The sequence below is a fragment of the Grampus griseus genome, assembly GCF_964374135.1.
Source record: "Grampus griseus genome assembly, chromosome: 13".
Classification (NCBI taxonomy): Eukaryota; Metazoa; Chordata; class Mammalia; order Artiodactyla; family Delphinidae; genus Grampus; species Grampus griseus.
In genome coordinates, this window is record NC_139007.1 from 58,130,233 (window position 1) to 58,155,527 (window position 25,295).

A 25,295-nucleotide genomic window follows, 5' to 3' on the forward strand; every position below is an offset into this window, starting at 1 on the left:
TGTCCTTGACTCTGATTTTTGGAAACAAAGGAAAATTTAGAGCCACGTTTGGGGTAAAAAATTGTGTGACTATGTGGTAGTGAAAAGCTGTTTCTCTTGGGTGGTTTGGTTTGAAAGCTGACTCAAAGGTAATTAAAAAAAAAAAAGAGCTCAATAGTGCTTTGAGGGATGGCCTTTACTTCTTCCAGATGTCAGTTACCCTCTCCACTAAGCTCTCGTAATATACTATGTGTGATTCTATTATGCATATATAATTTGGGTTTTAGTTTTTTGTTTACTGCCTTCACCCTGTTTGATCAGACTGAGAGCCACTTGGGAAAGATATACTTCTGTGCATCTTTGATATTGTTGGAGACCACTGACATTGTTGGAAGCCAAGAGATTGAACTGAAGGATTCATTATTAGAATGAATGAATCAATCAAGCAGTATAAATGGAAAGCATCCCAAGTTAACTATTTTAAAGGGGACAACACACACCTTATATGTTAAGCATCCATTCTCATTTAAAAAAATATTTGTATATATTCCTGAAATCAAAATGAATTGAAAATTAATTGATATTGGATGGTATAACTTTCCTTGGTCACTAAAGTCAGTTCCGGGTATGGAAAGTCATTGTTTTCCGCTTGACAACCAAGACTCACGTCACTACACACTTGTGGTTTTTCTAATTGATGAGCAAGGAAATGTAAAAGTTGTAGAATCAAAGGTGAAGCAAAACCCACCAAGAATTATAGCCTACTGTTCGTGTCCTAGTTCAAAAACAAAGTATCAAAGTATTCCAGACTGTTGAAATTTTTGACGTTGCTAACAAGTATTGGCGGCAATCTCAGGAGAGTGCAGCGCGGACACTTTGAAGCTTTCGATGTATAAGGTCTAAAAGAACTAATAAACAAATAAAGCAAGAGCAGCCCTCGCCCCCAGCACAGAAACCACAGAAAATTATATCTCTTTTATGTGTGCATTTGTAAATTCAGGTATTTTAAGGTTGGATAGTCCTGAGTAGCGTAGGTAGTGGATAGCAGGGCTTTGAGCGAATTCTTGTCTGTTTCTACGTAGGAGACAAAGGTCGCTTCCCCCAACGCTTGACCCCATAGCCTCTCTGCTTGTCCATCCAGAAACACACAGGTCTGTCCTGACTGCACTCTCCCGCCTTTGAGAAGCTGCACTGGCCCGGAGGCCGGATCCTTCCTCTCCTACGCTCTATTTTGAGGCCCCATGATCTCATGCCCTCTGCAGACCACGCTCTGCAGTTCCAGTCCAGCCCGCGCCGCGAGACCATGCAGGGCGATTCCTCCAAGTGTTCGGCTGGTGGCCGGGGCGCGAGGCGGGTAAGGCTGGGGAGTGGGAGGTGGGGAGTTAAAGACGCGCCCACGTAAAGGACCCAAAATAACCCACACGCAGAGCGACCGCCATCAGACAGGAAGCCAAATAATCCGGGGCGTTGAGCTGCTTTCCCCTCATTCGCAGCGCCGGGCCGCGGGGGCCGAGCCAAGGGTCTGGCGGCGAGGGGCGGGCGCGGCGGTCGGGGCGGGGCGGGGTGAGGCGGGGCTCGTGCGGAGCCTATTAAAGGAGCGGCGGGGCAGTGATAGCCGAGTGCCCAGCGCTACGATGGAGCGTGACGGCTGCGTTGGGGTTGGGAACCGCGGCGGCGAGGGCGGGCGCGGCTCCCGGGAGGGCCCTGCGGGGAACGGCCGCCACCCGGGCCGTGGCTCTACAGCCGAGGCGCCCGGGGAGCCGCCGGCGGCCTCGTCCCTGCTGGCCCCCATGGACCTGGGGGAGGAGCCGCTGGAGAAGGCGGCGCGCGCCCGCACGGCCAAGGACCCCAACACCTATAAAGTGCTCTCGCTGGTAGGTCCCGGCCGGCCCGGCGCGCGGGAGGGCGGGGAGGGCGGCACCCGCTCCAGCGCTCCGAGCGGGCGCGGTCAGCACCCGGGGCCCGGAGAGAGACAGCTTTTGTGCCGCTCCTCTTCGCCTTCTCGCTCTCCTCTACCGGCTTTATCGGTGCTCATCACCGCCGAGCCTTCTCTTCCCCCCGGGGGAATAGTTCACTCTCACTTGTATTACTGATGCTCAGAAGGGCCTGTTTATGAAACCAGGCTGTTAAAAATCGAGATCTTTAGAAATCCCATCTCTCCCCCGCCCCAAGAGAGCACAAGGTTTTTCGTGGGGAAAACTGACCAGCCCGAAAATTGTTGGTCTTAGGAAGGACGGACAAGGTGTTTTTGTTTCGTTTTGTTTTTTTAATTTTATTTTTTAATTTAATTTTTTACCTCTTTTGGGGGAATCTGGGTGCAGTATTGATGACTTTCCTTGCATTAACCGATTCCACTTGAAAAGATTTAACAGAGCTCTTTAAGTTGTATCAGGAACTCTAGAAAATACTTTTTCTCTTGGCTCTGTGTAGGAATTTCCATGCAGCTGTTCAGAAATTCCGTCAATATTCATGTTATGTGAATGTGAAGAAAAGTTAATGATTCTTCGTCTACTCTTTCAATCATAGGTTACACGGTTTTCGTTGCTAAAAGAAGTACTCACTCTCTCTCTGCTATTTTGTCGTGACAGTTGCAGGATCCACAGTCAATTTTATGAAGTGTGGAGTGGCTTTTCATTCTACATGTATGGTAGGAAGTGCTGGGCTGAGAGTCAGAAGCCTGGGTTCTTGCTTTCATGGCCGCTATTAATTGCTGGGGCCTCCTATAACTCTCCCCAAACCTCAATTTCTTCTATGTTAAAATGAGGACAACATCACTTCTATGTGCATCAGATAAGATTATTGTGAGGGTCACTGTGCAACATTGCATGTGGAGGAGTAAATTCGAAAACTACAAGGAGATACAATCATTTTACTGTATTATATGCAAGTGACAGTTCTATGTATAGTGTACCTTAAAGCATATAATCACTTACATATTATGATTAAACAATGCAGTGTAGAGGATATCTTTTCTGATTTTTGAAATCTTTCCTTTCATAAGCATTTCCATTTTCACTACGTCTTGGATATCGTGGAGATGATACAGTGCTCTGAGGAACCAACATTCCTAGACTAAAGAGATGGTGTCATATAATTAGTACTTAAAAATAAGCCTAAGATTCAAAGGGTAAGTGTCCGAAAACACATACTGTTTGTATCTCAAGGTACATTTCTGCATCATATATCACTGTTTAAGAACACCTGATATTGATGAGAACTTAGTTTTAGTCTTTTGAGTCACCTTTTTTGTTTTTGTCAATGGAAGACCTTAGCTTTTGCAACACTATCACTTAACTTAGTATCAGTACTTTTCAGTGTTTGGCAGGCATTCAATAATTGTACGTCGAATCTGTAACTCCGGTGTGAAATCACTTCAACGTGCCAATCTACAGTCTTGAAAGTTTGGTAAATTGCCAGTTGCTAAATTCCATTTTAAAATCTTTCCTATTCATTTACCCATAAATCCACAATAGATATCAGCAGAGATCTGCCTTTGGAACATGCATTTCAGTCTTTGACACCTGCAATCAGCTGGTCAAAAAGCATTTCTTTATGCTCTGATGATGCAACTCTGGGCTTTGACATGGAAGTGTCTTTAGTACTTTTACAAGTAGGACAATCATGAATATTTTTTATGCCATTAGGAGGGGGTCTCTTGCTGTAACACACGTTGAGTTGGACAGAATTCTTACTTCATGACTTTTGATGAAATACAGTGGGCCATTAATGTACACCAAAACTCATTGCTGTATTTTTGAAACTCTTAATTAATGGTTTCAGGTGAAAGTGAAACCTCTTACCCATTCTTCTTTCCCTTCCCTACTTCAATACCCTTCTTCCCTCTAGACTTTCCCAAATGATGCATTTCTAAAGGGAAAAGTCTCTAAGAGGAGCCTGACAGTTGTCATCAAAGAGCTCTGGGACATGTCTTCTAGAGAGAAGCTGTAATTATGGGATTCCTTTTTCAGGTGAAACATCAGCACACTTTTCATAAACCTGAAGAAATGGGTTGACTAGTTGCATCTGGGATTGGGATTACAAGAGCCCAACCACTGAGGTGGTCCTCAGCCACACGGTTGTTATCTAGTAGGATAAACACAAGAGTTGCCTTCTGGAGAGATAGGCAGTGGTGACACGACTGTTGCATTTTTCTGAAAATGTTTCGGATAAACTTAAATGCCGGAGGTATGTGAGAGTAGATGCAGAAGGGACGATCCCGCCCTACGCTGGCTTCTCCCCATTTGATCCCTAGGAAGACCACAGGGATCTGTGGATCTGCTCTGGAGGCTTTGGCCCTGGGCTCTGGAAGTACTCATGCCTAGGCACTAAGCCAGACTGTGGAAAACCCCAGAAGGGCAAATAAGTACATGCTTCAGTAGATATGTTAGATCTGGATGCCTTTACTGGTTCCAAGTTAAGTTTTGAACTGAAATGTCAGCTTCCACTGAGGTTGGCCACGGACATTTATTTGAAATAACTTTCCTGTTCCCTGGCAGGTATTTTCAACCACGTTGCAGTACACTTCTCCACTGTACAGTAAGCTCTTCCACGGCATAATTTTGTGTTTGTGACCTTCTGCTGTCCTTATGAATACATATACCTGTGTGTGTGTTCATAAGGGGCCTTGTGTGTGGGTGGCTGTGAGTGAAGACAACTTTCACCTTTTGATGAAACAGTTCTTTGTAAGTGGCAGAAGTTGCCTTGTTTATTAGAAATTTGAGTGTGAAAGTTATTAATTCTGTTAGCTTTTCTCTCCCTCTTGCATCATATCATCTTATTTCTAGAATACAGCATGGAGAATATTCAAGACAGTCCTCTGCTCTTAATCTGACTCAGAATTGACATTGCTTTTTGGTTTGTAAAATTTTATATCTGTCCAGCTATAGTTGAGCATTTTATTTCAAAAATGACCAGAACATCTTAGGGGCCAGAGACATCTCCTGTTTTCCCTTATGATGTTTGTTGCACATGTTCTAATAAAATGTACCCAAGGTTTTTAGGAACCCAGCAAGACTGTTGTGTTTACTTCTGGGCCAAAGATGGTACCTCACACTCAGTGTCAGCTTTTGGTCGAATGAATGAAGTGCACTTTTACTTAGACTGAGTAACACTTTGACTTGGAAAAGGACAAGATGGGAAGACTAAATACACAACCACATACCCATATGGCCAGTTGAAAGTCAGGAATCCAAATACAGATGCATTAATAGAGATGACATTGGGTATCAATTCAGGGATAAGATCAACCTGAAATATCATTTGTTTAGCACATAGGGAGACGGAAGAGGCAGTGAATGAATGATAAACAAAAGTTCCCAACTAAGGCCAGCATATCGGAGAGGCCAGCAGGGCCTCCACGATAACTTGGATTCAGAATCAAGATCTAGCTACTGGGCACGCCCTCAGAAAGAAACAAGGCAGGTGCAGCCGTTTGGCAGGTACAAACAAGGCCATCCTTCAGGTACAAATGGGTCTCCCTTGCTTATACCAAGGCATCTTCTGTTTTGGTGACTTTGCTGTCACACCCCAAATGCAGTCCTTGTGGCTCTTGTGGGGGACTGTTTTCTTCAGCATTGCTTTCTGTGACTTCCTTTCTTCTGCTTTGAGTCATATTCTGGTGTTTCTCTCTCTCACCATTTATATTTCAGCGGTTTCTACTTCATGCAGCCTCTTAGGAATACACAGGCACCCTTTCAACCCTTTTTTTTTTTCCATTCTATTCCACTTTTTCAGTTACCTCTGGGCACTCAGTTTTGCTGTCTCCTGCCCCATCATATCCTAATCATGACTGTGACTCATGACTCTCGCTAGAGCCATGTTGAGAGACCTTATGCATTTTGTATAATAAAGATCTTGGGACCATTAGCCTTTTTAGAATATTTATAGGAATTTTTTTATCAGCTTCTTATCTTCCTCCAGGCAACTCTTTTTCTCAGATATCAGTATTAAAGGCAAATGAAAGTAGTTTTAAATTCAGTTTTGTTTTTGAGTTTGATCATTTCCATTGCAAAATATCTGTGTTACTCTTAAGACATAGCAAATGTATTTCATCTATATTATGGACATTTTAGACAAGCCAAAGAACTTAATCATGATTCATAACTTTGGGGGAGGGTAGGTAGGGGGAAAGCCACTTCAAGTTTCAAATAACATAGGAACAAAAACCTTTTGGAATACAACTTGTAATTAGAGATCTGCCTCTGGTTAAAATAAACATGCCTCCACCAACCATGAAATATCCCCCAAACAACAAAAATAAACAAGAAACCTTTTAGCAGATGAGCCCAAGGCAGAACATAGGTTACTCTTCTAAGTTGTGTGCAACAAGAACTGATACTCAGAGTGCTGACCCAATATGAAAACCCTTTGGCATCAAACGAGAGCTAAGTTATGTATTTACCAAGGAAAGAAAGTATAATAATATATTTAAAAGGGCTTCTCAAAAGAATGACCCGAATGTTCAGCTAAATATTAACTGGAACATTCTGTTTCCTGAGTGTTTTAATTGTATGAGGTTTGATTACAAGAATTAAGATATTATCGCTATCATTATAGAAATCAAATAATGTGACATTTGTCTAAACTATGAAGTATACTAGAAGAAATAACTTAATAGTTAGTGAAAGAATACCACTATTAAAATCTAACATTTCTCTTTTTTTAAATTTCATCTCATAAGGTGAGATACTAATTTTACCTTGATCTTGAGCAAATTCAGAGATGAGAAAAATATTATCAAGCTGCGCATCCGTAGGTAGGGGAGCATGGGAAGATGTAACCGTCTCATCTTTAAGCAAGTATAAGGTCAGTGACGTAGAAATCAGTTCTGAAAATCCTTTCTAGTTCCATCTAAGTCAGTCTATCTTGTGCTGGGCCCCCTCCCACCTCCCTGAGAGTCTTCATTAACAAACAAACAAACAAACAAAAATATATTATTGATAGTATTTTTCATTTTATCCTCCCACTTTTGGTTTTTAGAATAACGTTTGGTGGAAAAGTAGGCGGTAAAAGTTCAGATGATTATTACATAGCACTTTGCACTTTCAGAAGCATTTTCTCATATATTTTTAATTGATCCTTGGCATATCAGCAACTCTGAAATAGGAAAGTATGGTGACAGTCAATCCTAGTTTACAGATAAGGAAACTGAGGCTCGCAGAGGTGTTTCTTAAACATTAGGGCGCATAGGAACCAGCTGGGAACTGTTAAAAGACCATAGATTCCAGGGCTCCAATCCCAGAGATTGTGATTTAGAAGATCTGAAATTCTTATGGACTGAAGGGTTGTGTCCCTCCCAAATTCATATGTTGAAGTCCCAACCCACCAATGTGATGATATATGGCAGTGGGGCCTTTCAGAGGTAATTAGATTTAGATGAGGTCATGAGGATGGAACTCTCATGATGGAATTTGTGGCCTTGTAAAAAGGGGAAGAGAGAGAGGAGATCTGAGCACACACACCCACCCACAGAGGAAAGACCATGTGAAGACATAGTGAGAAGGCAGCCATCTGCCAGCCAGGGAAAGAGCCCTCACCAGGAAGCAAATTGGTCAATTCCTTCATCTTGGACTTCTGAGCCTCTAGAACTGTGAGAAATACATTTCTGTTATTTAAGCCACACAGTCTATGGCGTTTTGTTATAGCAACTTGAGCAGACTAAGGTAGGAATGGATCTAAAGAATCTGTATTTTTTAAACAAGTACCTCAAGTTGTTCAGATGTAGTTGGTTCAGTTATTCCACTTCTAGAAACAGTGGGTTAAAATTATAGGCATAAGTCACATCATTTGTAAGTAGTGAACTGTGATAACTGGAAGGACTTTTAACTACAGAGTTTTATTCTGGACTAATGGCTAACCCCCCGTCCCCCATTTATTTCCCTTTTATCAGTGTGAAGTCAATAATCATGTTATCATGAGCTTCCAAAGTATACAGATTTGGGGAAAAGTGACTTCCTTCTTAATCTGAGTTTCCTTCTTAATATATCTTTAGGTGTACTACAACAGGAAAATAGAGTCATGATAGTCGTTTTGGAGTGAGTGAATTTTCGCAAGCATGTCTCATTTGTGGGTCAGTCATTTTCTCACCATACCTTAGGACTTTACACAGATTTAGGTGGCAAATATCCTGTCACTGATGTGGTTTGAGACCCTTAAAGATCACTCTATCTTGGTTTTCAGGGAATAGTCCTGAGAAAGTATTGGGCTGGCCAGAAAGTTTGTTCGGTTAATGAATATGTTGTTCAATAAAGTTCTTGGTGAAAATGAAAAATGTCTTTTATGTTTACTTAAAACCGAAGGAACTTTTGGGCCAACCCAATAGTTTATTCCTAGAGCTGACTTCTTTCCCTTGATAAGTTTTTTGGCATTAGCAAGCATCTGGAGCCTTTGGTCTCTCATGGAGAGAGAGAACTGAAAAACTCAACAGTTTTTTTATGATGCTATTATACAATAAAATAAATTTAGCTATTATTATGTGATTTTTTTTTTTTCCAAATAGAGTTTCATATTACTCCAGAGTACCTGTAAGTGATTTTGGATAAATATGTTTAGAAGCAAAAGGCAAGACAGGTAGAACAAAGCTTCAGCCAGAGTATTTCAAGCAACAGTTCTCAAAGTGTGGTCTGTAAATCCCTGAGGGGTCCCTAAGAGCCTTCCAAGGGGACTGTGAAGTCTAAACCATTTGAACATTGATAGACATTATTCACCCTTCTCACTGTGCTGCCGTTTACAGTGCCGGAAAACTGCTTGCCCCTCAGCAGGAATCAGGGCAGTGGCACCAATTGTACAGGTCCTCATGCATCTGCAGTTAAAACCAAAAAAGCCAGTTTCACTTAATGAAGAAGTGAAAATGTCCTCAATGAAGCAGATTTTATTAAATTTGAACCTAAATTACCTTCCTTTTTAATATTCTGTGCGACGACATTGGAAGTCTGCCTTTAGCACGTCTGCTGCAGCCTGAAGTACTGTCGTTTTCTGGAGGGAAAGCAGTCGAGCTGCTGTTTGAGTTGTGAGCTGAGCTAGCTGCCTTTTTCATGGAACACCATTTTTATTGGAAAGAGCAACTGACAAACCAGTGATTCAGACTTGGGTATTCGGCACATACTTTCGCAAAAATGAAAAGCATTAGCTTGTCACTTCCAGGAAAACAAAATGAGGTACCTGCTGCCTGTGATAAAATTCGATCTTTTAGGTAAAAATTGAAATTTTGGAGAACTTGTTTCTGCCACTGTAAGCTTGACAGCGTCCCAATCCTTAAAGATTTTTTGGACGAAATAGATGGAGATAGTAAGGAATGTGATTTTTTTCATCTGGTACAATGACATGTGTCAACATTTGAAAGAAATACGTAGCTCAGTGAACCAATATTTTCCAAAGGACCAATGGATGATTCACAAAATTATGCATGGGTGTAAGTTCCAATCAAACTGCAAGATAGACTAATGAATTTTAATATAATTGCATTTGCCCCTTTCCTACCTTGAACTTAAGAGGCACATTGATTAAAGTAGCCCCACCGCTTTTGTGTCTACAGGACATTTCATACACAGTCTGTTTGTTTCTTTAATTGCCTTTCCTTACCCTGCCTTGGCTTGTCCTTTAATTGCTCTTTATTGCTGTCCACTGTGCCAGTCTTCTGCCTTTGCTGTTATCTGATAACACTCCAATGTTCTTTCCAATTCAACCATCCATCTGTCAGAACATCAAGTAGATTTCACTTTACGTTGCTCCATCAATAGAACTCTTCAATTCAAAGTTTCCACTTCAGTACATTCTCAACAATCTACAATATGCTTGACATAATACCAAAACAAAGGAGTCTTAGACCAGGGCTTTTTCCAGTGGTGTTGATGTATTGAGTCAGGTTTGCTGTGTTTGGCACAGAGTTTACTCCATAATACTTCATCGTCCAAACACACTGGCTTCCTGTAAAGTGCCACCCCGCACCCTTTAGATTAGAAACTTCCGAGACCAGGAGAAATAGGTGAATGCAGTATATCAGGTGGGAAGGGTGTAGGTTAGGAGCACTGTGAATAGACTGTTGATCTTATCTCCTTTCGGATTAACCAGAGAAACAGTACAGAACAGCTCTGCTTGTACACTAATTAAATACCTTACTGATCAGCTCACAGGAAGTAAATGTGAAGAACGTTGACATAGGAAAGTATTTATGCCTTTGTCATTTCTTGGAAACTTTCAAAGGAAAAGAGAACATTGATTTTTCTGGGAAGCTTCAGAGATCTTGAGAGACGGGTCATGTGAAGGGTACTAAACCTGGAGTCACAAGAATTATTTGCTGTGTGACCTTTGAGCAGTTGTTTCACTTTCTGTGACCATAATATGAGAGTTTTGGATTAGGTGGATTTCTTCTAGGTTTTAAATCTTTGTATAGAGAGCTTATAATATTTCCCCCTTGTTATAAAGATACTACGTATTGCAGAAATTTCAGAAAGTGTAAAGGAGAAAATAAAGATTGTGTACTTGTTATTAATAATTTGGTTTTTTCTCTCAGGACTTTTCTATGTGCATGTATCACTTTTTTTTTTTTAACAAAAATGGGATCATGCTGCATATACTGTTCTATTTTCTTTTTTAACTTATATTTCCATTATGAGATTTTCCCATTGCTAGATGGCTTTTTTTTTTTTTTAATTTTTGGCTGTGTCGGATCTTAGTTGTGGCACGCAGGATCTTCGTTGATGCTCGTGGGATCTTTCATTGCAGCGTGCGTGCTCTTCCTTGCGGTGCGCAGGCTTCTCTAGTTGTGGCGTGCAGGTTTTCTCTTCTCTATTTGTGGCGCGTGGCTCCAGAGTGCCTGAGCTCTGTAGTTTGTGGCATGCAGTTTCTCTAGTTGAGGCGCATGGGTTCAGTATTTGTGGCACTCGGGCTTAGTTGTCCTGCGGCATGGGGGATCTTAGTTCCCCGATCAGGGATTGAACCCGCGTCCCCTGCATTGGAAGGCGGATTCTTTACCACTGGACCACCAGGGAAGTCCTGCTAGACAGCTTTTTAATGCACCTTTCATGAATGGGATTTTGAGACTTTTATCAACTTTAGTTCATGGGGTAATCTTTGAAAGCATCTCTACTCATACCTCAGACATAATCATTCCCCAAGAATTTAAATATTTTTTAGGACACAGTTTTTGTTTTATTCATCCCTCAACTCCATCTCCATTGCCTATGTCTCTTCTTATGGTTCAATTATTAGTTTTCTGAAAATAATTACTTCCTTGCACTTTGTTTCCGCTCAGAATTTCTCAGAGACTGCCACAACACATGTGGGAAATTGTGTACTCCTAAATGCACTCTTCTTTTCAGCCTTATTTCTCGTCACTCAGGTAACAGTGTTACCACTGAGGGCTTAACACTTACAGCTTCATCCATTCATAGCAATCCTGCAGGCCTGGGACATATATGTGTAGCTATTTATTAGTCCATATTTGTTAAGCACTCAGAGCAGACCCATCACATAGTAAGTGCTGTGTGTTTGTTGAATTCCCATAGGCCTCTGTTGAGTTTACTACATGTCAGACCCTATGTTAAGCCCTTTATCTGCTTAATTGGCACAGTTGTGTGAGGCAGAAGGGAGCAAACGTGTTGGCTGGTGAGTGAGTCTGGTATGGAGCTCACACCTCAGGGGACTCTATGTCCCATATGTTATAGGGGACTCACACATGTTATATGCGTAACTTGGATTTAGAAGTTCAAAGGGTTCAGGTTATTTTTCAGCTTCTGCTCTGGTGGTACTTTCCAATTTAGAGGGTCAGAAAGGGTCTCAAGATGCCTATCTCACAAAAGTTCCAGCTGTGTTGAAACACACCTTCCATTACAGCTCAGATTTTTACTGTTCCCCAGATACACTTTACAGGGACCATTTCTTTTCTCTACCCCAGAAGTGGTCTTTCACCTCCTTTTTTCTCACCCAACACCAGGTACCCCCTGGAATCCAACTGAATTTATCCTCCCAAAGGAAACGCTCCTTTACTGCTCTTTGGCTTGTATCCCCTGTCCCTGGATCACTTAACCGCAGTTGCCACTTAATCATATAAAGGCCGTAGAGCTTAGAGGTTAAGGGCCAGACTGCTGGAGTTGAATCCTGTCTCTGCCCATAACTGTTGTGTGTCTTTGGGCAAGTCCCTTAACTTCTCTATGCCTCTGTCTCCTCACCTATGAAATGGAGATAATAATAGTAGCTACCTCACAGGTTTGTGGTTTTTTGGGGTTTTTTTTTTGCGGTACGTGGGCCTCTCACTGTTGTGGCCTCTCCCGTTGCGGAGCACAGGCTCCGGACGCGCAGGCTCAGCGGCCATGGCTCACGGGCCCAGCCGCTCCGCGGCATGTGGGATCTTCCCGGACTGGGGCACGAACCCGTGTCCCCTGCATCGGCAGGCGGACTCTCAACAACTGCGCCACCAGGGAAGCCCTCACAGGTTTGTTTTGAGGGTTATATGAATTAATCTATGTAAACTAATTAGAAAAGTGCCTGAAAGATAGTAGAGGCTAGATTAGGGGTTATTGTTATTATTATGGTTATGGTTAGTAACTTTTTCAACAAATATTTAGAGTTCCTATTGTGTGGGCAGTAATGGTTAAGAGGCTGGGGGCTAAATGGTGGTGAGGGGAGAGGAAAGACTTACTCCACGTTCTCATGGTCCATCCCCACAGGACTGGATGTTTATCAAAAAATCCTGCAAGAGTGTCTCTCACTGCAGCTGTGATTGGTGTTGCCTAGAAATTATACGCAGGGCTGTGAGAGAGGGTAGTGACGGGGAGTTGGCCTAGTCAGAGAGGTCTAAGAAGGTGTCCAGGAGGAAGTGACAGGCGAGCAGAAGAGGATTCTGAAGGGAGGCAGCAGCACATACAAAGGGCCTGGGGTAGCAGTTAGCATGGTGTGACCCAGAATTGGGAGATGACCAGGTAGCTGGTAGGCAGAGAGATGTGTGATGGGTGATGAGGCAGGAAAGGTAGTCAGGGGCCAGGTCCAGGCAGGGCCTTGCAGACCATCTTAGGGCTTTTGGGTTTTGTTTTAAGAGCAACTGAAAATCACTGACATATTTTTCTGTTTGCTTGGTTTTGTTTCCACTTTTGTTCATAGTGACAAAGTCTCATTTACATTTTGGAAAGGTCATTTTAGCTTTAGCGGCAAGAACAAATTAAAGAGAGCATGTTGGGTGTAGAAAGAGCACCGTCTTATTTTTTTACTTGGCTATTTCATAACTACTTTCTCTTTTCTACTAGATTTTTAAGTTTCACATGTGACTATGCAAATTAAAATTTGCATGAATTAAAGTTCAAAAGCGTAAAAAGGAATTCAGTTCGTCATCATGCTGGCCACTTTTCAAGTGCTCAGCAGTGATGTGCTGGTACCACCCTGTAGGGCAGCACAGACAGAGGGAACATTTTATCATCTTAAAAACTTGAATTGAATCATGCCAAAGATGGTGATATCATAGGGTTTTTTACTTTTATGTTTTTTTCCAGCAAGTAATAATGAAAATGTACGTAAAACAAATGTTGTTTGTTGAAGAAACATTTGTTAGAAGAAAAGAAGTTGCTTAAGAGAGCTAAGTTGTGAATGCTTTTACAAATATAATTTTAAGATTCCTTATCCAAATGAATGCATGTAATTTTGTTGACTTAAGCCTAAATATACACATTAAATGGTGACACTTTTCTAAAATTATGGTTCCCTCCTAAATTATAAACCTCTGTATCCATTACCAGATTTTAAGTTCTGTCTTTAAGTTGTGACTGTAATTGTGATTGAGTGTAATTGTGATTGAGTACCTAACCACTGGATCTTTGAAGAAAGTAAATGGTCATTTTAATCTCCCTGTTAATCCCATTCTGTCCTCAGGGAGAATACCAAAAATCCTCTGGAAGTTTTTTTTTTTTTTTTTTAAAGTGAATCATGCTGTATGGACACAGCAGGGTTTTGTTTGTTTGTTTTTAAGAAGATGTTGGGGGTAGGAGTTTATTTATTTATTTATTTTTGCTGTGTTGGGTCTTCGTTTCTGTGCGAGGGCTTTCTCTAGTTGTGGCAAGCGGGGGCCACTCTTCATCACGGTGCGTGGGCCTCTCACCATCGCGGCCTCTCTTGTTGCGGAGCACAGGCTCCGGACGCGCAGGCTCAGTAGTTGTGGCTCACGGACCCAGTTGCTCCGCAGCATGTGGGATCCTCCCAGACCAGGGCTCGAACCTGTGTCCCCTGCATCGGCAGGCGGACTCTCAACCACTGCGCCACCAGGGAAGCCCCTGGAATTTATCTTTTTGTTGTCTATTTCCACTGAGCTCATTTTTCAAGAATAAATGCAAGGTGCTCTAGTCATTATGTTCCAGAAATTGTTTCAGAAAAAACTAGAAATCAATCACATAAACTTAAATGAATATGATGTTCTTTCTCTTTTTGTGTTTCTTCGTCTCTGACGTACCACCTGCATAGGCAGGAAACCTGCCTAAGCAAGAAAAACAATGTCGTTTAGACAAAGCCCATAGCCCTTTACCTCTTAGTCCATCTGTTTCACCCTCCGCGTGAGGGTGGCAAGGGCTGTCCTGTACCATTAATAAACTGGTTTTCTCTCTTTCCTGTCTTATGAGCTAAAACAAAACTTAAAACATTTTTTCCTAAAATGACTTAATACTCCTTTTATTTAGTGAGTCATGTCTTTCTTGATTGTAGCTTCTAATGAAACAAACTGTTTTCAGGATTATTTTGGCAGTGCTTTTGTTGTTTCCCCTTGAGATCCAACTGAAGCAAGATCTAATTAAAATATGTTTTGCATCTAGGAGACTGAGAATTAAAAACAAGTAAACTCTCAGAATGAAAAGTTCTTTGCCTATATTTAATTTAGCTTCGTTTATGCCTTGGGGTATGTGTATGTGTATATCTGATGTCTGATCATTTGCTGTATGGCCAATTAGAAAAAGAAAAGTCTATACCTGGTAATTTAATCAAGAGAATTTAATATAAGAAACCAGTTACAAAGGTGTTGGAAGAGCTGAAAGTCAAATATTGGAAGAGCCGAAAGCCAAACGGGATGGTATGGCAATGTGGCAACCCAGGGAATGGTACCAGAAAGAAGCTTGTGCTACCTTGAGGGCAGGAAAGGCAAAGGGAAAAGCTGATGAAACCCAGAGCTGGCAGCCAGGACTTCCCTGTAGGAGCTGGGACTCTGGAGAGATGCAGCCCCTGCCAGGGGTCCTGTCTGAGGCTAGAACAGGGAAGATGTATTCTGACTTCTCCCGTCCTCCCACCCTCCGATCTTCTGTCAGTGTTTCCCATTGGCTTATCCTGGTCTGATGCTGGAACCAGGGAGCCTGGGCAATATACTGATATTTACTAAGAGGTCCTTTCTCTGAGATAGAAGCTCAGGAGAAAGACAGTGTCAGAGTTTGGGTTTCTCAGGAAACTGACTCTGAGATGGAGACTGGCATCCCAGGGGTTTTATCAGGTGTGCCCTTGAGATCAGCTCCTATGGAAGGAAAAGGACTGCGGGGAGGGTGAGGTGAGCTGTGAGGCAGTCTCTCAGTGGAGGCCTCCCCCCGACTCCGTGAACTCTTCCTCCTAGCATGACCATTTAGAGCTGTCCAGGAGGGAGCTGGCTTTCCTGGGAAGGGGTGTGGCATTGGGCAAGTGCGCTCTTCAGTTTGAGGCAGGCCCTGCCGGCTGGCACCCCCAGCAGCCAGGGGAGTAATTCCTTCCTTCCCGAAGGCAAATCCAGGCAGCTTATCACAGTCTCCATCACTGACGGCGGCAGATGTGAAAGCAGCATCTGCACATTGTTTAGTTTTAAAAATCATGTAGCACTGAAATATATAAAGCGGAGGTTCAGCTTTTTCACTTAACAATACCATGTATTGTTTAAATGGGTCCATATCCCAACCTATGGCTCTACCTAAATTTAATAATATATATATTTTAAAGAATTTATTGATAAAATAAGAAATGCTTATGAAATAATATTACATACAAAAAAGAAACAAAATTATGTATAGAATAATTTCTTGATTACAAAATGCATATAGAAAAACTTGTGTACATTTACGTGTATGCATTTTTTTAAAAATTAAAAGTAGCCAACGTTTTTAAATAGTGGAAATTTTGTGGTGGAATAATATGGATTCATGCCTATTTCTTTTTTTCCTTCCCTTTTTAAATAAACTTTATTTATAGAATGGTTTTAGATTTACTGAAAAGTTGCAAAGCTAGTACAGAGAGTGTCGATATACCACACACCCAGTTTCCCTGTCACTAACATCTTATATTAGTATAGTACATTTGTCACAGCTAGTGAACCAGTGTTGGTACAGCCTTATTAACTAACGTCCAAACTTCATTCATATTTCCTTAATTTTTTCCCGAGGTCCTTTTTGTTTGTTGTTCTGGTATCCAACCCAGGAATACCATGTTACATTTCAATGTCACGTCTCGTTAGGTTCCTCTTGGCTGACTTTCTCAGACATTCTCAGACTTTCCTTGTTTTTGGTGACCTGGACAGTTTTGAGGAGGCCTGGTCATGTATATTTGTGGAATGTCTGATGTTTTCCCCATGCTGAGACGGGTATCATGTGCTTTTGGGAGACAGACCACAGAGGTAAAGTGTCGTTCTCAACATACCATATCAAGAGTCTATGCTATTAAGGTGACTTAATCATCGATGATGTTAACTTTAATTACCTGGCTGAGGTAGTGTTTATCAGGATTCTCCACCTCAAAGATATTGTCTTTTGTGCCTTTCCCTTCTGTACTCTTTGGCAGGAAGTCACTGTTCAGCCCACACTTAAAGAGGAGAGAGTTCTGTTTCACCTTGAGAGTGGGCTATCTACATAGATTGTTTGGAATTCTTCTGTACTGGAGAGTTTTCTACTCTTATTAATTTATTCAATCATTTATTTATATCAGTATTAACTCATTGATATTTATTTTACACTTTGGATTATAACCTAATAACATGTTGTTCATATTTTTGCTCAAAATTATTCCAGCTTTGGCCATTGGGAGTTGGCTCCTGTGTCCCTTTGACATACCCCCATCATTGTGTATATGTGTTTAGTACTCCCTTACTTTCTGGTGCTAGAAGATGAATCTGAAAGTCTAAAACGTCGTCACACATGGTTACAGTTTTTTGTCTTGTGATGAAAAATTTTAAGTTCTACTCTCTTAGCAACTTTCAAATATACACTACAGTATTAGTAATTATAGTCACGATACTGTATATTACATCTCCAGCACTTTATCACTTATTTATTATATAACTGGGAGTTTATACCTTTTGACATACCCCATCATTGTGTGGGCCTGTGTGTGTGTCTGTATGTGAGTGTATGTGTGCCTCCCCTTATTTTCTGGGATAGGATTTTTAGGCTCCTCTTGTCCTATTTTTTCTCCCCTAAATGTTTACTAACATTCTTGCTGCTATAAAGCTAGTGAGTGTAACCAAAAGTCCACTTCTCCACCTGAAAATTAGAAGTGGACTTATGTAAACATATATGCCTAAACTCTCTGTGCATTTACCAAAGGGAGAAAAGTACACATCACACCACTCACATCCCTTTATCACTCTGTGGAATAGTTTCCAGACGTTTCCCTTCTCTGTGAAGTGATGAAGAACCAGGTGGTTACCTCTGAATGAAGCTGGCCAGCTGTGCACTTTCAGCAGAATCAGCTATTAGATTCCTTCATTTACCATTTTGCTGTGGAAACGGTTTAGGCATAAAGTCTTGGAGAAAGAAAAGCAAGCATGTTCTCTCATGTGGTCAGGAAGCCATGTTGGTTAGTACTACCAGCTTGATAAATTCATCTCTGTTCAGCATCTGGTCATCAGCTCTGTAGACTCAAAAGCCCCTAGTGGTTTTTGATGGGTCAGGGATTCAGGAAAGGCTTGGCTGGGCAGGTGTGGCTCAGGGTCTGTCATGCAGTTGCAGTCACATGGTGGCTGGAGCTGCAACAGGGAATGGAGCATCTAGATGCTGGCCAGGCATCTCTCTCCCACTTCATGTAGTTTCAGGACTTCCCCACTGGTCTCTGTGCCTGGGATAGTCTGGGCTTACTCACAACATGATGGCCTCAGAGTAGACTGCCAGCAAGGGGGCTGAAGGCTTTAAGAGTAAGTATTTCAGTATGGATTTACATAATTTTAAAGTAATTGGATAGTATTTTATATTGTTTGCGTTTACCATAATGCATTATATTAACTCAGTTGTTTATTAACAGAAATTTAGGTTATTTGCCTGTCTTTGGTATTACAAATAATGCTGCAATAAATAAATATCTCTATGCATATCCTCATCTGCTTATGTGAACCTTTCTATCAGGTAAGAGATTTGGAATTGCAAGAGTGGAGGATATGTACATTTTGAATTTAGATAGATTCATCTAAATGACCTTTGAGAAAGACACTTATGCTTCTATGAAGACAGTGTGAAAGTGCCTGTCTCTCCTTATATCCTTGCCAGCACTTGTAATTATCAATCTTTTTAATATTTGTCAATTTCATTGGGTAAAAAAGAGACTCTTTGATTTATACTTCTTTGATTTTTAATGAAGGCATATGACATATTTTTATTAGCTGTTTTATTTCCTGAAATATCTGGTTTATTACTTTTGGTATTTTAAAATTGTGAGTTATCTTTTTCTACTTAACTTTTATACACTCATAATCTATCATGGAAATTAACTTTTTGTCATATGTTGGAAAGTTTTACCTTAGTTTCTCCCACCCTGATTCTTCTTGTGTTAGGGGTTCTTTTTTTTTGGAATTTTTACAGAAATTCCTAATTTTTATGAAATCAAATATATCAGCTTTTCCATTATAATTTTTGGATTTTGTGCCATGCTTGTAAAGGTATTTATCACCCTAAAAAATAAAAATATTTGCCTATATTTTCTTCTAGTGATTTCATGTTATACCTTTAAATATTTATTTCAGATGTTATTTTGTTGTAAGGCAAGAGATAGAAATCCAGTTTACTATATACTTCCCTCAAGATCTCTTTTCTCAATAGATTGCTTTTCTTAAAAAGCTAAGGTAATTCTGAAGATTAGATAAAGAGAGGCCACAAAAATGTATTTTTCAATACTAACAGTCCTGTTGAAGACAGAAGACGGTTAAATAAGCCAGCAGACTAAGAACAGTGTTGATATTTAATAATTCTGTGATCCCTTGTGGGCATTACCCATTGGTGGATGTAAATAGAAATTCTAGGGGCAGGAGGCTATATCTGAGGAGTTACCCACCAGCTTTTTAAGAGGATCCTGCTTTGTGTTGAGGTGTTTGCTGTTACTGATCTTGTTGATTAGGTGCTTGCATCTCAAGATTCAGTGAGGGTGTGGGAGTCATGGAAGGAAGCTTGCCATCAAAGCTGACTCTCTGCTGAGACCATTGCTTTAAACTACCAAATGGACTTTTATCCTTTGACCTTTAACTTCAGAGGGAAACAGAGGGAAAAGTCTGTGAAGGAAAGTCTTCAGAGGGAAATGTCTGTGAAAGCAGTCACTGCGATCTGGGAGAAGTGATTTGCTCACTCAAGCAGAAGTTATAAGTACTGGATGTTTTTTCCTTTGAAAACGTTTGGTACTTTTGGAAACAAAAATAAATGATCATGTTTTTCTTTTTATTGTACCTGTATGAGATGATGAATGTTAGCTGAGCCTGTTTTGGTAATCATTTCACTATATATTTAAATCAAACCATCATACTGTGCGCCTGAAACTTATACAGTGATATATGTTAATTATTTCTTAATAAAACTGGGGGGAAAAATGAACACTATAGGAAAGGAGAATTACTGGCCTAGATAAAGCAGTTCTCTGGAGGCCTTGCAGGGTCCCCAGGAAAAGTTCTGATACGGAGGATATGGCTCAGGTGAGTTTCTGACCCCCTTTCTGCTTCACCTGGGAAAGTAAGGCTTGCAGGCTAGTGTTTCAGGTACTTCTCATGACAGGCCTAATAGTTTATTCCAATGGCCTGTGTCAACAAGAAATCTTAATACATGTATATATTTGGGGTAATATTCCTTAAGAGAGGAATGTGGGGCTAGGGGTGATCCAAATAAAGGTAAGATCAAATGTCAGGGGAAAGTAGATTCATAGATATTTTAGATTTATTAGGGAGAAGAGAAAATACCCAGTCCAACCCAATAAAGGGGCTACAGATAACGTGCTTTTCTCAGTATCACAAAGCTCCAGAAGTAACTCACATCTTAATTTGGACGTAAAGGCATGAGCGTTATTGGTCTCTTTGAGATTAGGGCTACAATTCTGCCAGACTTCTATTTTTAATCAAAAATGGATAGAATTTAAATAATTTACTTACAGTTTATGGTAAAGTTCTAACATTGTTTCTGTTTTCTTAAGCTAGAGTTTTAATTTGATATTCCATTTTAACCTGTTCTCCTAAAAAAATATTTTCCAATTATCATTACTAGCACCCATGGGCCACTAATTTGAGCTTTCTTTGAGACTTTTCTTCAGATGCTTATTTTACCAGGATAATTCATTGAAAATTAGGGAAATGATGACATGACTATTTGCTTGAATATTAGAAGTGCCAAAACCCTTCTCTGGACTATTAAGAGTTTAGACAAGACCCTCATAGTTTTATCTGCCCGGGAGACTGGTTCAACCAAGTGTGTACAGCACTGTGCTTATTCAAGATAATTGTTTTGAACTGCACTTTCTATTATCAGCGACTCCTAACAGATTTATGTTTGATTGAGGGCATTATCTTCTCTATCTTTCATGTACATAGTGTCATATCTGAATGGTAAAAAATATGTCTGCCATTATCTTTCTTTCTCACTTAGGAAAGGGTTAAAAGCTCAGAGCTGCTCAGTGACAGATGGGGGGAGCCTTTAAGAGCCAGTGTTAAAAATAATAATAATATAAATATTACATTAAATATTTAAATATTAATTTAATGATATTTTGTACCTCATAAAACTGCTCTACTGCCTTCTAAGTTTATTTCTCCTGTGTTCTTTTTTAAAAGGATATGAGAAAAGAGAATACCAAGCAAGAGTGTGTAGTTTCTCAATGTGAATATATTTCTTTTTACTCATGACTAGAATTCACTTTGGTAAAGTCTATTAAACTCAGCCTGCTACTGATTTCCCCCATTCACTAAATATGAGAAGTAGTTTGTATCTTAAGAAATGTGCCAGATTTCATGGCAATATTTCTGACATAAATTGGAAGAAGTACTGTTGGAAATGATGATATACATCCAGCAATTCTGTTAATCATTATTGTAAAAAATTGTGTCAATGATGAATTCTTAGAAAGTCAACCAAATTTTCTGTGATACGTCTTTGAAGCTTGTTTTTGTGGACTCCTGTCTTAGCATCTCTCGTTTTAAAGGTAATATTTTCCCTTTTATAAAGTTTGTGGAAAATATAGTCTCCTCAGAGCAGAGGTTCCTTCTATCCGTAGAAGTAAGAGTCTCTCTGAGGGGGAGTGCTACGACTTGTGATCTTAGCTTGCTTATAACTCATACAGAGGTCCTAGAAGTGCTTTAGCAGCTGGCCTTGCGCACGTAGTGACACGTTCTTCCCCACATGTATGGATCTGTCCAGAGTCAAAGGAACCCACCATGGTGTTCCTCTCTGTTATGTTGTCATTAGCCTTGTGACTGGTCCTTCTAGTTACTCTTAGAAGCAGTGGTTTGATAAATGGCCTTGATCACCAAGACCCTGGATGTTTTTGGGGTTTTGTTGTCATTCTTTGTGTGTGTGTGTGTGTGTGTGTATTATAGTTTAAGAAATTGCTAGTTATTGCTTGAAACTTCATAAAATGACTCCCCCATTACACTTTTATTTTAGCACCTCTTCTTCCCCTCTGTCATTGTAATCTTCAACCTATGCTAGTCATAAGCTGGTATTGTGATAATGATTTCTGTGACTCCTAATTGAGACCTGTCAATAAGAGAATAAATACTATCATTATTTTCTTAATTGCCAATGCTGATGTAATTGTGAGGGTAAAGGACATTCAGCTTAATACAGTTGTCGTATGAGATATTTCCTGGAATAGTACTGGCAGGGACTAATATTTCTTAAATTGAAATTGAAGAGGTTGAGCATGGGCCAGAGAGACAGAGATATAAAATATATATTTTTGGAAACTATCAGAAATCAGAAATTGAGATATGGTTTTGAAGTCATAATTTCATTTTATGAAGAAATTGTGCACGCTTATATACCTTATAAGCTATGTATTATATTATAAGTGAATTATCTTATATATGTAATATGTTGTATGAAGTTGGAACATCCTGTGGAGGACATAGGTATTGTGTAATTTATGGCGTATCCTCCATATATAAAGATATATGCAAGCTGATCTCACTTTATCTACCTCAAGTTGTGAAGGTGCTCTCAAACTTGAAATTTCCCCAATGTTTTTGGCAGAAGCAAAACATAAATCCTTTTTGGAGGAAAACACCATCATCCTCAGCGTCAAAGAATCCTGAAAATTTTTAACATCGATGAACAGAACACAGTTAAAAACAACTAAGCACACAAAGGAAAATGGCAACATGAGCAAAACCCAGCAGAAGTATCACACAGCAGAAGCAAACAAACAGTGGCTTCAGATGGTAGTGTTATCAGACACAGATTATAAAATTCTTGTCCTTTTTAAAGAAAATATGGAAGAAATAATAGTGAATTGAATTAGAAGGATAATTTCTTGTGACCTTTCTTTGTGATACGTGCTAGATGATGTCTTCCGATCTATTTTTCAGCTCACAAATTCTGTCTTCCACTACTCTACATCTCTTCTGATGTGAAGCCTAATCCCTTAATTAATTTTGTTCATTTTATTTTTCATTTTATTTCTAAAAATTTTATTTGGTTCTTTAAAAAACTGTCTAGGTTTCCTGATTACTGATAGTATTATCCCTTTTACCTTTTATTTTGGACACTATTTGAAGAGATGACAATTTTCTAGAACTGATGAAAGACATCAGTCCTTAGATTCAAGTAGCTCATTGAATCGTAAGCAGAATAAATAAAAGAAATATATGTCAAAAAACAACAGAATAACATTGCAGAATACAAAGGTAAAAATAAAAATCATTGGAGGCATAGGAGAAAAATGGCAAATTTTCTTCAAGTGTGACGGACTGACAGCTGAATTCTCATAGTATAATGAGATCTTCACTGTGCCGAAAGAAAACAATTGCCGGACTGGAATTGTATCCCCTGCAGAAATACCGTTCAAGAACGAGAGTAAAATAAAGACATGTATATACTAACAAACACTGACAGAATCTGCCATGAGGAAAATTTATAAAGATTTCTTTATGTAGAAGGAAACTGATTCCAGATGTTTCCAGATGAAAAGTATAAAGGAAAAAATGCATTAAAATGCATAAACTTGTAAATATTTGGGTAAACCTAAATGTACTTATAAAACAACAATGTCTTAGGGGTTTAAAAGTTAGAATAAAAGTAATATTAAAAGAGAATAAAGTCTGAAAAAGCTAAAACCTAAGCGTCCATATCAACAACTTAATAAAAGAAAACCCAGAAGATTAGACCTGGGATATGGAAGGAAAGAAAAAAAATAAAGATGAGACCAGAAATCAGTAAAATAAAAAAGAGACTGACAAAGTAAAAAGCAGATTCTTTGAAAAGGTATGATCCCCCATGGTGAGCCTGATTACCCCGAAAAAGAGAGAAGGCACAAATTACATCAGGAATGAAAAAAAGGAACACAAATTCAGTGCTACAGACACTGAAAAAATAACAAGTGATTATTGTAAATCACTTTATACCAATGTAGTTGAAAATGCAGATGAAGTGAAAAATTCCAAGAAAAACTGAGTCAAGAAAAATGAGAGAATCTAAGTAATTCTATAATCAATCAAGAGATTGAACCAGAAGTCAATAAACTTCTTGCACAGACCTTTCTAGGCCCAGAGAGCTTCCACAGTTAGTTCTGTCCTTCAAGGAAAAACTAACTCTGATCTTATACTTCTTTACTGCTTGTTGTGAAGTGAAGTTGGCATAGCCTTTCACTTGAAGATCTTTTTATTGTTAGTGTTCTGGTATTTTATAGTGATGTGAATAAGTATGAGCCTTTGATCTATTATTCTGGTTACTTGATATTAGTAGTATGAGCCTTTTGATTTCAAGATTTGTATGTAACTTCTTGAATCCTATTGAGAATACTATTTAGATGGGTTTGTTTTAAATGTTTTTCTCTCTTCTCCTTCCTGTTTTTCCTTTGTGTTGATCTTAGACCTTTCCTTTTTGTTGATCTCATATTGTAGGCTTACCTCAAATGACTGGTGAATCATGGTGATTCATTGATATTTAAGAATGAGGGATTAGGTAGGTTAAATGGAGGCAGAATTTGTTGATTAGAGTTTGCTTAGAGTAAGTGGGCAGGGAGGACTTCTTGTTATGCTGAAGATCACTAAAATGCCAGAATGAGGTAAACTTTACTCTGGGTCACTAGTATCCATGCTAGCCCCCTGGGTTCTCCAGTATACTGATTCTAAAAGTATATGGGTTCATTGTGGAAACTGGAAAATAAGGGTAAGTACCAAGAATCACTGTGAGCCCATCAGCCAGAGATAAGACTATTTGTAAACTATGTATTATGTATAACATAAAATTAGCACCATATTGCCTATTCTGTTTTATAGTTTGCAGTTCATACTCAACGGTGTCTTTCCCCAGGTCATTAAATATTCTTCTAAATCATAACTGTTAATGGCTGTATAATACTCATATACATAGTCCATATTTTCTTTAGCCATTTTCCTATTATTAGACATTGTACATATGTCTATTTTTGTTATAAATAGTACTGCATGTATATATTTGTATCTAAATATTTGTACATAATTTTTTTGCCTTAGGGTGAAGTGTAGGAAGTGTAGTTTTTGAGAAGTATGTATACTTTAAGGTGTTTGTTTCAGACTTTTTCTAGAGATTTTTATATGCACAGTGCTTGGATCAATCCACAGCTAATCTTTGTTAAGTGTGCAGATATGAATCTGTAGTAATCTCTAGTACACAAACTGGTGTTTACACGGATCCCTTTTTCAGTGGCAGGGGTTGGAGAGCTGCTGTATAGGTACAACTAAAGTTACCAGTACAGCCATTCCGTGCAAAATAATAATTTGCTTTTCTTCTCTATTACACCTTTTTGACATATTTTCTTTACCAGTGCATGGTCTTCAACCACTGTTAAACAGATTACTGCAGAATTAACCACCCCCCCAAGAAAAAGGGAAATATTAGTATACTAGTTTATGGCATTTCTTTTAACAGCAAATAAGAAAGAATGCCCTGAAGTTTGATTAA

At 39.5% G+C, this 25,295-nt stretch overlaps 1 protein-coding gene across 2 annotated transcripts in view; it reads left to right on the forward strand.

The window, feature by feature from the left end:
- Positions 1-1,272: 1,272 nt before the first annotated feature.
- The window catches only part of ENPP1 (ectonucleotide pyrophosphatase/phosphodiesterase 1), a gene marked incomplete at its 5' end in the record, with an annotated part of 68,255 nt that continues 44,232 nt past the window's right edge, over positions 1,273-25,295 (forward strand). Inside the window, one exon of one of the 2 annotated variants that reach the window (XM_082668541.1) lies at positions 1,273-1,333. In XM_082668541.1, the coding sequence (XP_082524667.1) occupies positions 1,283-1,333 (51 nt within the window). Of the gene's footprint in view, positions 1,334-1,613; positions 1,854-25,295 lie in introns of those variants that run through there. The other variant, XM_082668540.1, reaches the window with a different exon arrangement.